The sequence below is a fragment of the Myotis brandtii genome, unplaced genomic scaffold, assembly GCF_000412655.1.
Source record: "Myotis brandtii unplaced genomic scaffold, ASM41265v1 scaffold469, whole genome shotgun sequence".
NCBI classification, from domain to species: Eukaryota; Metazoa; Chordata; class Mammalia; order Chiroptera; family Vespertilionidae; genus Myotis; species Myotis brandtii.
This window is the reverse complement of record NW_005367911.1, coordinates 1,320,051-1,332,203: the sequence shown is the minus strand read 5'-3', so window position 1 is coordinate 1,332,203 and position 12,153 is coordinate 1,320,051. Positions and strand designations below refer to the sequence as shown.

The following is a 12,153-nucleotide window of genomic DNA, read 5'->3' as shown; positions in this document are numbered from 1 at the left end:
ACTCCCGTCCTCGAGGGAGCCCACACCGAGTCAGCGCGCGCACATTCACACATCTGTCTGTCCGAGAGGGGACAGGAATCAGAAGAAAGCCTGGGCTCTCTACAAACCCCGCTGCACCTCCAGCATGAAAGGGACAGGACAGAGTGCTCACCTCCTTGAGCACAGGAGCCAAAGCCGATGGGGGCAATCCTCAGCCCACCAGCAGCAAGGAGAGCCCAGAGGGAAACCTGCTCGGGGCTAAGAGCCCCCACTCGGCTCCTCCTCTACCGCTGAGGGGAGGGCCCTCACTGGTACAATCTGTCCTTCCTCTCCCGCTTCTCAGCACAGCTGGGACTGACCGTGAGCATCAACTCCTCCCCTGGGGTAGAAGAGCTCTTAGAACTAGAGTGGCCCCTGTTCTCTCTGCACAGGCTCAGCCTCAGATTGTGCCTGTCAGGGATCAATGGGTCTTGCCAGATGTTGTAGGGACTGCTGGCCTTTCTGAAGGGACATAAGCAACCCTGCCTAGTTATTCCTTCCCCTCCCTTAAGCAAGAAAGGGGTCAAATATTATCAAAAGACTCCCCTTCCAGGGTAAAAGCTCCCAGGCTGTGAAAGTCAAGAAGTTAAAGGAAGTCCTGATGCTGTGAACAGGTGAGCAGGTGTGTTCTGGGTGAGGACATGCAGAGAATGCCTATGCTAACCAGTGACCTCTCCTGCTCTATCCCATCCTCCACCCAAACCCCAGGGAAACCTGAGCTTGTCCCTGATATGGGGAGCAGCCCTGGGATAGTCAGCAGTGGTGAGGCTGAGGAGAGGAAGGTAAGAAATGAAACCATCAGGAGATGTGGATGAGAATCAGGGAGGACATGGCTCCTGTCCTCACCCGCTGGGCTCTGCCACTTCCCCTTCGGTTTGAGGGCTCCCTCCTTCCCAGGAGGACTCTGTCCTCAGCACCACTCCATTCTCCAAGGCTGTGGGCGTGGCTCTCCACCCCCTCACACCCAAGTTTTGAGCCAGAGACGGCCACATGGCCAGGAGAGCAGTGAGTGGGAGCCTGAGCTGAGCAGGAGTGGGAAGGGCGAGAGAGCAAAGACTAGGACTTGGGGGCAGACCACACCGAGGCAGGAATGAAATACACCACACAACACTGCCACCCAGCGGGAGGGGGAACAGAGCAAACGGTTAGTGAGACCCACTAAAAGCCACACGCAGATTTGGGCAGGGCAGGGGCGTCCTACCTTGCAGGGATCTTGGACTTGGGACTGAATCTGTCAAAGAAAATGACCAAGGCAACTGAGTGACCTGCTGATGGCTGGAGGCTTTGGAGGGAGAGGGTGGGAATAGGGAAGGGTCCCATGGACAAGCCTGGCAGGGTTGCCGCCCTCACCATCTCTCATCTATTCCACAACAGACAGGAGGAAAGCCAGCAAAAGAGAAGACAGCACTGATCAGCAGAGCGAAAGCAAGAAAGAGCAAAGGGCCAAAGGGGGCAGAGAGGGGGACAGGAGGAACACGAAGGCTTGGAGGGTATGCTGAACACTGAATCTCTGCCCCCCACACCCCCAGGCCCTCTGAAGGGACAGCTGGCCCGGTCCCAGCCTCTTAACCCCAGTCCCTCGTCCCTACAAAGCACACGATGATGGGGTCGACTGGGTTGGACCTGTCATTCTGTGCTGTGGGTTTGGGAACGACAGGACAGTGGCTTCCGACTCTAGTACCTGGAGCCAGTGTCACTATTTCACAAAATGCCTTAGGCACTCTCTGTCGGTGTGTACTAGGAGAGGCTGCAGAGGCCACACCAGCCCAAAAGCTAGTTACTGAACGCCAGTTGTAAGGGCTGGCTGGCCAGGATCACATCTTTGATAAGTCAGAGGATGGAGACCAATGAGGCAAAGTATAGATGGGCTGGCAGACAGTGGAGGCCTTGTGGTGGAAAGGAGTGTCTTTGTAGGAGCCCCAGGATGATGGGGTGGGCAGGAGCTACCACAATACAGGAGCCTCCTCTGCCCTCCACTGGGGAGGAGAGTCTGGGAGACCTACCCACCTCCTGGAATTTTTGTAACCCTGTCTCCTCCACAACCGCCCTGCCCCGCTCACACCTGCCCACAGGGAGTAGGGGGTAAAAGAGAAAACAGTGGGGAGTGAAGTGACCCAGGTGCAGCTTGAGTCCTCAGCACCAGGGAGACCACGGGAAGGCTCAGAGCGTCCTCCCGTACGTTCCCATCCCACGCACCACGCCCACTCTCAAGCAAAGCCCAACACCTTCCGTCACCTCTGCTGGTCCAGTGAGGCCCGAAAGGGAAGGAGACAGAGAGGATCCAAAACTGCTGGGAGTTACCTTGTGGCACAGCGGGCTTGGCCTTCTTTGCAGGTGCCACCTCATCAGCCCTGCACTCAGAAAAAGATGCAGTCCTGCTCGGGGCTGGAGTCTGGGGTGAGACAAGGAGAGGGAGTAAGTCACAGGCAGCAGCTGGGGGAAAAGCCATTGGTCCTTGAGGCCCCAGAGAAATCAGGGAACAAGAACTAAGCACAGTAGTTCTTTATAAGCTGCTTCCAAAGCACTATTCTAACAACCTTTGGAGACAGGAATCAGAATAGTCTCCAGGCTTCAGGTGAGCAAACCGAGGCTCTGAGCAGGTATAACTGCCAAAGTCCCACTCACAGCAGGATTTGAACTCAGGTCTGATTAAAAAAAACCTGGTCTTTCCATTATACTACCTTGACTGGCATAGAAAAAAACTGGCCGAAACCCAGAAACCAACCGTGTAGTACTACAGCCGCCCCTTCCCCCACATTTCCCCAATGTCCCCAAATGGCTAGGGACAGAGGAGGGGCACCATGTCCTGGATGGGATGGGGTGTGCGGGGCTGACTAAAACAGCATGGCAGGCTTTATGGTAGAGGCCAGCGGGCACCTACCGATGTGCTCCCACTGGCATTGAGGAGGAAGTTCGCAGTATGGGCAGCTGTGGGTGGCTGATTGGGGATAGGACGGTGGCCCAAGGCCATGCCCACAATGGCCGTCATGTGAGTCTCGGTGCCAAACACATGGATGGGGATCCCAGTGGTCTTCCCTGTGAAGGAGGGAAAAGAGTCCATCATTCAAGTCTTCAAATAAGGGCCCAAGTCCACACGACTCTGCAAAGGTCCTATAGGGTCCTGCCTGATGCCCGGCACTTCCTGTGCAAGACCAAGTATGCAGCACAAGCCAGCTGTCAGATCTTCATCAGCACACAAACCTGCGAGCACAAGCAGCACCAGAGTCGGCACTCCTCCCGTTCACAGCCTGGACCCTGCCTCTCCCACCCCAACCCACCCCGACCTCACACTCCAGCCTCCCTGGCCTGGCCCCTGCTCCTCAACACTGGCCCTGCTCCTTCCTCCGCATGGAGCTCTCATCCCAGACCTTCACCCAGCTGTTCTCGTCATTCAGCTCAAGTGCCTCCTCCCGATGACCTTGAAAGCCGCTCTCCTCCATACCACCCTGCCTGCTTCACCATGTAGAGCCCTGACAGCATCTTGTTCCAATAACTGTTTACTTGTTTAATGTCCCAACTGTGACTGAGTGACATTCACTGTGTACTCAGTTTTGGGGGGCAATGAGGATTTGGCACTGCTTCAACTGATTGAGGTAGGTTTGGTGTTTGCCATGGACACCAGATTTGGAAAAATGGGAAGATGAGAAGATTTCGTTTCTCCAATTACTCACTGAGCAAAAGCCTTCTGTCTGGCACCCCTCTGGCACTTCACATGGACCCCTGCTCCATACACCACAGCTCTTGGCAATGAGGGCTACATTTTACTCAAGTCCAAAGCTGCTGGTCCCAACGCTCCCGTGTTTCAGGTTCAATCAGGTCAACTTAGGGAGATCTGATTTTAGTCATGACTGACAAGATGTGGTCCCAGACTTCCTGAAAACACTGAGTGGTAGGCCTTTACCCTCTCCTCCCTTAGCTCAGTGAGGGCAAAGCTCTCCTTTCCCACCAGTTACCAGAGCCTTGCCCTCTCACCCCTCACATCCAGGCCACCACTGTCCTGGACTCTGCTGCAGCCTAAGAGCTCTCCCTGCTTCTATCCTGGCTGCTGGTTACCTAAGTCAAACTGTGTCACTCCTCAGGCCAAAGTCTCCCCACAGCTGCCAACCCAGGGTCAAAGCCAAGGGTCTCCTGGGACCTGTACTAGCCTCACATGCCTACTCCTGCTGCCTTTCCGCCTCCAACACCCAGCCCCATCCCACGGCCATCCCCACTGGGCCTGCACACGCGGACACACTCCCACTTCAGGGCCTTGGAACTTGCTCTTTCCTTTGCTGATAGTCACCACTGCCCTGCTCCCTCCTCTTTTCCAGGTCACCTATCCAGTCAAGCATTCTCTGATCACCCCACATAAAACTGCCCGTCCCCTCCCACACACACTACCCCTTCACCCTGCTTGTCTTCCTTCATGCACTTAGCGCAACCTGACATTACAGTCAACGTCCTCAAGTGCACAAGGGCCTGGCTGTCTGCCGTGCGTCCTGCAGTGGCTGTAACCGCAGTGCTTAGCACAGAGCAGATGTTCCCCCTAAATATTTGTTAAACAAAAAGCTGAATGAAAATGCTTTACTGCCCATTCTGAAGTTTCGAACAGGTCTATGCCAGAGGGCAGAAAGTGGAAGTAGAGCGAGCTGCATATCCAGAGAGGGGAGCGGGAGAGCACGGAAGTGTTCCCAACTGACTCTTTCAGGAATCCCAAGGAAGTAGGCCACTGACACTCAGGGTGGGAGGGAAAGAAAAGGTCCCCATCTTACCAACTTCTCCCATCACCCGTAGGCCCTCCTGATAGTTGGGGCCACCTCTTCGGACAAAGATTGTGACCGCATGCTCCTTTAGGGGGCCCTGGTAATCTCGAATCGCTCTCACGATGCCCTGAAGTACAAAGGGACAAACAGACATGTGATTAAAAATAAGACAGCCATAATGCCGGACTGGTGTAGTAGCTCAGTGGTTGGGCATCAACCCATGACTCAGGAGATCACGGTTCAATTCCTGGTCAGGGCACATGCTGGGGTTGCAGGCTCGATCCCCAGTAGGGAGTGTGCAGGAGGCAGCCAATCAATGATTCTCTCTCATCCTTGATGTTTATCTCTCTCTCTTTCTCCCTTCCTCTCTCTAAACATATCCTTGGGTGAGAAATAAAAAATCATTGTCCTACAAAAGCTTCTTCAAGAGATTTAGGGGAACAGCCCTTGTAATGGGTATCGACTTTGGAAATAAGAGAGAATGTACAGGTGTGTACCAATTTTGTCTCTCCAGATAGAGGGCTAGTATACTGAGTCAGGAGTCTAATTTCTGTCACCCAAGGCCTTGCAAACAATTCCTGCTCCAGGCCTAACCACAATTATCACCAGTGCTGGCTTTATTATGGGATTGCTCAGAAGTTAAAACAAAGCAGTCGAGACTGATCTGTTTCAGATTTGTCTGCTGAATCAGGTTCAATTAGGGACCCGTTTTAGGCAGACTGATGAGGCCTGGTCCTCCACATCCTGAGAGCTGACTTTCAAGGTTGACATTTATTTATTCATTATTCTCAAAACCTATATGAAAGTACCCGATGGGGCACATTCTTTTGAACAGCTTCAGTGAGCACCTGACCGTGTGGAATAATAATGGCCTCCTCGGGTGGCTGCCTTGAAGGGAATGATTCTTGAGATGTGTTAGCTCTGTCATCCTTGTTGACCCCCAGTCACTTTTAAAACTGTGCCCATGGCCCTGACCTGTGGCACAGGGACTCAGGCTGACGGGCCCTTGGCTGGATAACCAGGAGCCCCAGGTCATAAAAACACTTTCCTCTTTCTGACTTTTTGGAGAGGAGACTGATGACTGAGAGATGAAAGACCAGGAGTTGCAGAGAACCCAGTCTCACAATGAACCATTGAAAATGAGGGTCCATTAAGATACTTCTTCAAGAACTGGTCTTGAGAGGGGAATGGCAGAATTTCACCTTCTCCCCACACCTCAGATGGGAGAAATATGGTCCAGCGAGTGTCAGCTGCTTGCCCAGAGACACAGCTTCAGATCCAGAGCTGTTCATGTCTTCTGCATCTGCCACAAGAAACCCTGGACCAAGAGCCTCCCTCTGGACTGGGTAAGTCATGGGAACTTGCTCCTGTCTTAAATTTGCTTGTGAGAACCTCCCTTTCCTGGTTCCTCCAAACCCATGCTCCCCAGAAACTGCAGTCACTGTGGCCGATTACCTTGAATGTGGCAGCCACATTGGTGAAGTTCGCGATGCTGCCTCCAATGATGAGGATCTTGCCTGGGTTTGGAGTAAGAGAGAAGTCAAAAAGGGTTAGAAAGGTAGACTTGAGCATCTTATCAGAAAGCCAACTGACAGTTCTCTCCACTGAGCGAGGGTCTCCCAACTGTTAAGAGGTATCAGTGCAGAGGTGGGGGAAACAGGCTGGTCTCCTGAGGACTGTCAGCCTCATCAGCTCCCTCTCCATCACCTCCATCACCAAGCAGGTGGTTAGCCCAAACCCACAGAATCTCCACGTCATTCCTAGACGGCCATCCAGACACCCAATTTGGTTTCTGGATACACCTGGTGGGAATCTCCCTCTCTCTGGCTTCAGGGTAGGGTGACTGGTATGTGTAGTCCCCAACACGGGACAGGTGGTAAAGGGAAGCTGGAAAGGCAGTCGGGTAATAAATGTCTAAACGGGCCACTAAGCACAGCTTATATCAGTCAGAGTGAGAGCACGCCTCACCTCCTCCCTTGCATCTGCTCATGGGGCTTTAAGTACACACCACCTCCTTATCCCCTCACAGACCCTCATCTGATAGATGTTATCACTGCCCACTGCACAGTCAGGGAAACTGAGGTCCTTAAGTTAAATGAGTAGCCCCAGGTTGCAAAGGACCAGGACCACAATCTCCGTGCCTCCTAAGCCCAAAACTGTTCCCCCTGTAGCACACTGGGCCATCCTAAGGAAGGAGCGTGTGAGTCTCACCATTGGGGTGCTTCTCGCGGGTCATGAGGGAGAGGATCGTCTTGGCATAGTCATAGGTCTGCTGCTCACTGGGGGCGCCCGAGTACTCCCCGTAGTTTGCCAGCTCATTGACACCCCCTAGATCACAGATGGTATCACTGCCAGGGAGATACGAAAGTCAGTGCTGGCTCCAACTCCAGCAGCAGAGGGTGGCAGCCTGGTGACTGGGAGGACACGCAGGCGCCCCCAAAGCCCTGAAGTCAGACTATGGAACTGACCTCTCAGACCTCGGACCCTCAAGCCCCACAAGTGACACTTCAAGGCTCTCCCAGGCAGTGCACTCTGCCCGCGCTGGGCCACCGTGGGGCCCTGGACTGACTGACGATGGTAAATAAAGTGAACAAAGAACACCTCCCAACACAAAGAAAAAGTGCACATTCCACAAGTCCCTGCCAGGCTGCCCAATGAGAAGGAAAACTGCTGTAGCCAGAGGGAAGCCCAGCCAAGCAGGAAGGGGTGCGGCCGATCACAGGCCTAGAAAGGAGATGACTACTGGGCTTCAAGTGGAAAACCAGCAATCACCACAAAGGGTGAGGACTAGGACCCCAACATTTCTACCAAGGGTAAAGTATGTTCACCTGGTGACCTTGGGGACACAGCAACATTCACTTTCTGGTTCATTTTCTGTATTTGTTGTACCCTCATGTGGAATCCCTATCACTAATTCCAAGAACTAAAACTAATCAAAATAACTTCATTTTGAAGCAAACAGGAAGGTGCACAGACCCCTCTGGCAGGCCCGTGATTCCTGCTCTAAACCACAGTAAGGAACTAGAGCCCCCCAGGTGAAGCAGCTCAATCCAGGCTGTGAACATGTGACCCAACTGGCACCTTCAGTAGCCCCTCAGTCACCTGTACACGACAGAGGCACCACCTCCAGCCACCATGGTCCAGATCCTCCCTTTGGGGTTCAGCAAGGTCAGCTTCAGGCTCGCCCCACTTTTGGCATCCAGGTCTGCAATGTAAGCTTCCTAGGGATCAGACAACAACAGGTGGGCCCTGTGGGCATCCCCTTCACCAAGGTCCCAGATCCCCGGACTCCTCCCCTCCCCTTTCCCTGGAGACACATGAAGGGGTCCTCATTTGCCTTAATAGAGTCAGGAAAAGGGGGTTGTGTGGGGCTCTACGTGCCTGGGACAAAACAGGATGGCATCTTCAAGTACCAAAACCACCCATCGCCACTGTCACCACTGAGGGCAAATTTCCCACTCCCTTCCTCTCCGACTTCAAGTCCTTGACCCTCTGCCCAAGTCCCAAGCCTTGCGATGTCACTGCTTCTACAATGGCCCCCACTCCCAGCATCTGCAGCCTACATCACACCACCCTCTCCCCTCCCCAGACCCCATCTTTTCTGCCAGCCCAGCCTCTTCCATTGGCCTGGGTTACGTCATGCCATGCAAGCCCGATTCTGCTGTGAGGACTTCAGAGAGGATGGGGTGGAAAGGAGCAATTGAAATTCTCAGCAAGTGGCAGAGAGAGCTACCTTCCTGACAGGATTAGGGGGAGCCACTTGGAATGATCAAGAAGTAACAAATCAAGCTAAGAGCCCAGGGAGGCTGATTGCGAGAGAAGTCTAAAAGGATTTCTGGCCGGGATTCAGAGGCTTGGCTGACTCCCACCTCCCATCCCCTTTGGAGTTTTAAAAAAATTAAATGGCTCTCGACCTTCCTTTCCCTGCCAAATATACAGCCCACTAGGGGACAAATGCTCATCTGAGATTAGTCACCCTCCCCCGCCCCCATCACTCTCCATCTCCTCCCCTAAGCAGCCTTACCTCTGGATAAGCCTCACGCCCAAAGGGGGGAGGGAACTCTATATCACCCCATTTCACTTTGCAGATGTAGTCAGCGGTGGCATCCACCTTGGCTGCCAAGTCAAGCACGTAGACGCCATCTTTGGTCACAACTGCAAGAAAAGCAGAGGCAATCAGACACCGGCCCCAGGCAGAGGTGACCACCAACCTCCAAACCCCTCCCCAGACTTCCCCACACACCACTCCACGGGGTCCAGGTCCCACACAGGCTAATGACTTCCTCACTCGGCAAGAAACCAGAATAACTCTTATGGAGACACAGCTTCCCCCCATCAAAGAAAAAACAAACCCTAGAAGTCCTATAGGTAATATAATAGGAAAGTTGCTATGGTAATTTTTAAACATTTTTCATAAAATGCTACACAATGTGCCTTAACTATTCACCCACCCATGGCCTTGCTATTTAAAAAAACGTTTAAAGGTATAGGTTGCTGTCAGAAGACCCCCTAGGTATGTACATTTGGTTTTTGCAGTCTGGCTAGGAAGCCTCACTGTTCGGTGGGGGTGGGGGTGGGAAGGCGTGAGGGTGCACTGGGCCCCAAGCCAGCAGGGTTCATTTATTGCCACCTCACTGGGCATCTATCTTCCCTCTCCCCCGGGGCCATTTAGCTAATTAAGTTAGCACAGAGCCATCTGGTCCATTAGAGGGACTGCATCCCCAGCTGCATCTGGAATCAGGACTTTGCCCTCAGAAGCCCTGGCCAGAGCCAGATCACACCACCTGCCTCCTTCCCTGCCTGAGAGGCTTGGGCCAAGGCATCCTGGTCTTGGGGATCAATGATTGACCAGCTCCTGGAAGGAGGGGGCGAGGGGTGCTCTGAGGGCGCAGAGAGGAAAGAACAGCCTAAAAGGTCAGACCAGTGCAGAGGTAGTCCTGGTCCTAGGCAAACAGCCTAACCTAACCTACTGGCAGAAACAGCCACAGAGCACTTAGATCAAAACCAGGACTTCTCCATTGCAGAACAAATTAAGGCCCAAGAAAGAAGCTAGAGCCCTAGCTGGTTTGGCTCAATGGATAGAGCGAGCGGCAGTCTGCGGACTGGGGGGTCCCAGGTTCGATTCCGGTCAGGGGCACATGCCTGGGTTGCAGGCTTGATCCCCATTAGGGGGCGTGCAGGAGGCAGCCAATCAATGATTCTCTCTCATCACTGATGTTCCTGTCTCTCTTTCCCTCTCCCTTCTCTCTGAAATCAATAAAGATATATTAAAAAAAAAAGAAGAAGAAGCTAGAGCTGGTTAAGGAGGAATAATCACGGTCCTCTAATTAAGAGCTCGGACACAGGAGCCTGCACTCGGTGAGCTTGGAGATCCCTCTGTGCACACACACCTGTCTGCACTGCCTCCAAATGTAAAGGCCAGGGTTACTGTGGGCACTGGGGCCCTGCTATCACTGACCCATGTCCCATCCCACCCCCACAGAGCCAATTACCAAGGGGGTTGATCTCGAGGTAGGTGAAGTACAGATCCTCATAGAAATTGAAGAGGCCAGAGATGAAACTGGCCAGAATTCTAAAGGGGGAGGGAGAGAGACAATCAATCCATCAATGAGCAGGCTCAGCAGCAATGTCACCCACTGCCACTGACAGCTCCACTTCCTGCCATCCTGACACCCGGCCAACCCCCTTGCTGTCCTCTGCCAAGCCCACTCCTTGGACATCACTCTTCAGCCACTGAGGCGGAAAGGAGCTGTCAGGCAGGGAGCCAGAGGAGGAGGCACCAGACGGACAGGGGCAAGGTGAGGGACGCTGATGGCATATTTCAGTCTGAGCCAGCCAGCTATCCTCTTTGGAACCTGGGGTGGGGGATGGGGATACCGGGCTGTGTGTACGCCTCCCACCCAGATAGGGAAGACCACTCTGCTTTCCCTGCTCCGTGCCCAGAGCCTGTCAGCCTTCCCTACTCCCCCCTGCCACGTCCCTGCAGACCCTCTCACTCAACTCTTTCTTGTCTTCAGGGGCATGGACCAACAGGTGTTCCTTGATGTCCTCAGGATTCAGCTTCTCGTCCACCCCGACAAGCAGTTTCTGGGCTTTGGTGTCCACATCGCCCACGTCCACCCCCCCTTCGTGGTGGAACAGGACGTAGTCCCCTTGTCGGGTAGCATAGATGCAGACGTAGAACTCCTCCGCCTTGCAAGGGACAAGAGCATCAGGTGGGTGGGGGCACTGAACAGAGGACAAGGAGCCCAGCCCCTGTGGTGTCATTTCTAAAAACACTCACCAAGGGAGACCTGTTTACCACCCCCCCACCCCCGCCCAGGGGACAAGAGGAGAGAAGAGGCCGCTGCCTGGCTCGCTGACAGTCCGCCCTGAGCCAGCAGGACTTGATCTGGGGAAGGGGGTTCTGCCTTCAAGTCTTTCTCATCTCAGCACTGGAAGTCACCAGCCCTGATTCCTCCTGACTGCAAACTAAGCCCTTTCCTTCATCTCTGGACTCCCTGCTCCGTAGGCCCCGCAGGCCCTCAGTGCAGCTTCCGAGACTCTGGTCCCTTTGACTTTTCTCCAGCAGCTTAATTTCCCCTTTCATCATTTTACAGTCAACAAACTCAAGTCTCCAGGAGGGAGAAGACCCAGCGTGGAGCCACCTCACACATACCTGACTGTGCGGGACAAAGGGTTCGATCAGGAAGTTCTTGAGGAAGCCTCTGGCCTTGCCCACCTACAGAGATGAAGGGAGATAAAGCTTAGATGGACGGCATGTCTTCCTCCTGAGGGCAGAAGGAGGAAGCACCCTCTGCTCCCTCCACCCACCTTCCCTTCAGAGGTGGAGCCCAAGCACTACCACCACAACACTCAGCAAAGATTTTCCCAGAAACCAAGGCAATCGGGCCACAGACCCCTAACCTAGCGATTTTCAACAGCTGTGCTGCAAAAAATTTTAAGACTAGCTATTTAGTCAGGGGCACTGACCTCTTTTCCCTTAGATTGTCAAACAGAAAAATGACAACAGCCAACACAATAGCCGTCCAGTGGGAATTAATCAAAATTATACCTTTTTTTGTGTAGGATCGGCAAAAAATATATCTATTTTGGTGTGACGCAGAATTTTAGTAATTAGTTTGTGTCCCCTGAGATGAAAAAGGTTGAAAATCACTGCCCTAAGCTAAAGAAGTCCTCATGAGATCCCCTCTTCCGTCTGCTTGCCCTGGTGCCAGCACACTTCGACGTTTACTGACCTTGCGCATTCTTTTTCTGCCTCCTCAGGAGGGTGATAAATGAGCTGCAACATTGTCTCACCCCCAAAAGCACAGAGATGGGGAGTCACCTCCCTCCCTGCCATCACACAAATTAGAGCTCAGACAAATCAAGGCTACCTCAGAGTCCAGCAGGG

The 12,153-nt window shown here is 53.4% G+C and overlaps 1 protein-coding gene across 5 annotated transcripts in view; it reads right to left on the bottom strand.

Moving 5' to 3' along the window:
- Nucleotides 1-12,153, bottom strand: part of ACLY (ATP citrate lyase) — a 52,802-nt gene that overhangs the window by 19,405 nt on the left and 21,244 nt on the right. For 3 of the 5 annotated variants that reach the window (XM_005875761.2, XM_005875760.2, XM_005875757.2), the window contains exons 4-14: nucleotides 11,419-11,481; nucleotides 10,762-10,952; nucleotides 10,253-10,332; nucleotides 8,785-8,915; nucleotides 7,863-7,981; nucleotides 6,972-7,108; nucleotides 6,216-6,277; nucleotides 4,770-4,887; nucleotides 2,900-3,054; nucleotides 2,320-2,410; nucleotides 1,220-1,249 (exon numbers count right to left, since the gene is read on the bottom strand). In XM_005875761.2, the coding sequence (XP_005875823.1) occupies nucleotides 1,220-1,249; nucleotides 2,320-2,410; nucleotides 2,900-3,054; nucleotides 4,770-4,887; nucleotides 6,216-6,277; nucleotides 6,972-7,108; nucleotides 7,863-7,981; nucleotides 8,785-8,915; nucleotides 10,253-10,332; nucleotides 10,762-10,952; nucleotides 11,419-11,481 (1,177 nt within the window). The remainder of the gene's footprint in view (nucleotides 1-1,219; nucleotides 1,250-2,319; nucleotides 2,411-2,899; nucleotides 3,055-4,769; nucleotides 4,888-6,215; nucleotides 6,278-6,971; nucleotides 7,109-7,862; nucleotides 7,982-8,784; nucleotides 8,916-10,252; nucleotides 10,333-10,761; nucleotides 10,953-11,418; nucleotides 11,482-12,153) is intronic. The other 2 variants (XM_005875758.2, XM_005875759.2) reach the window with 1 other exon arrangement.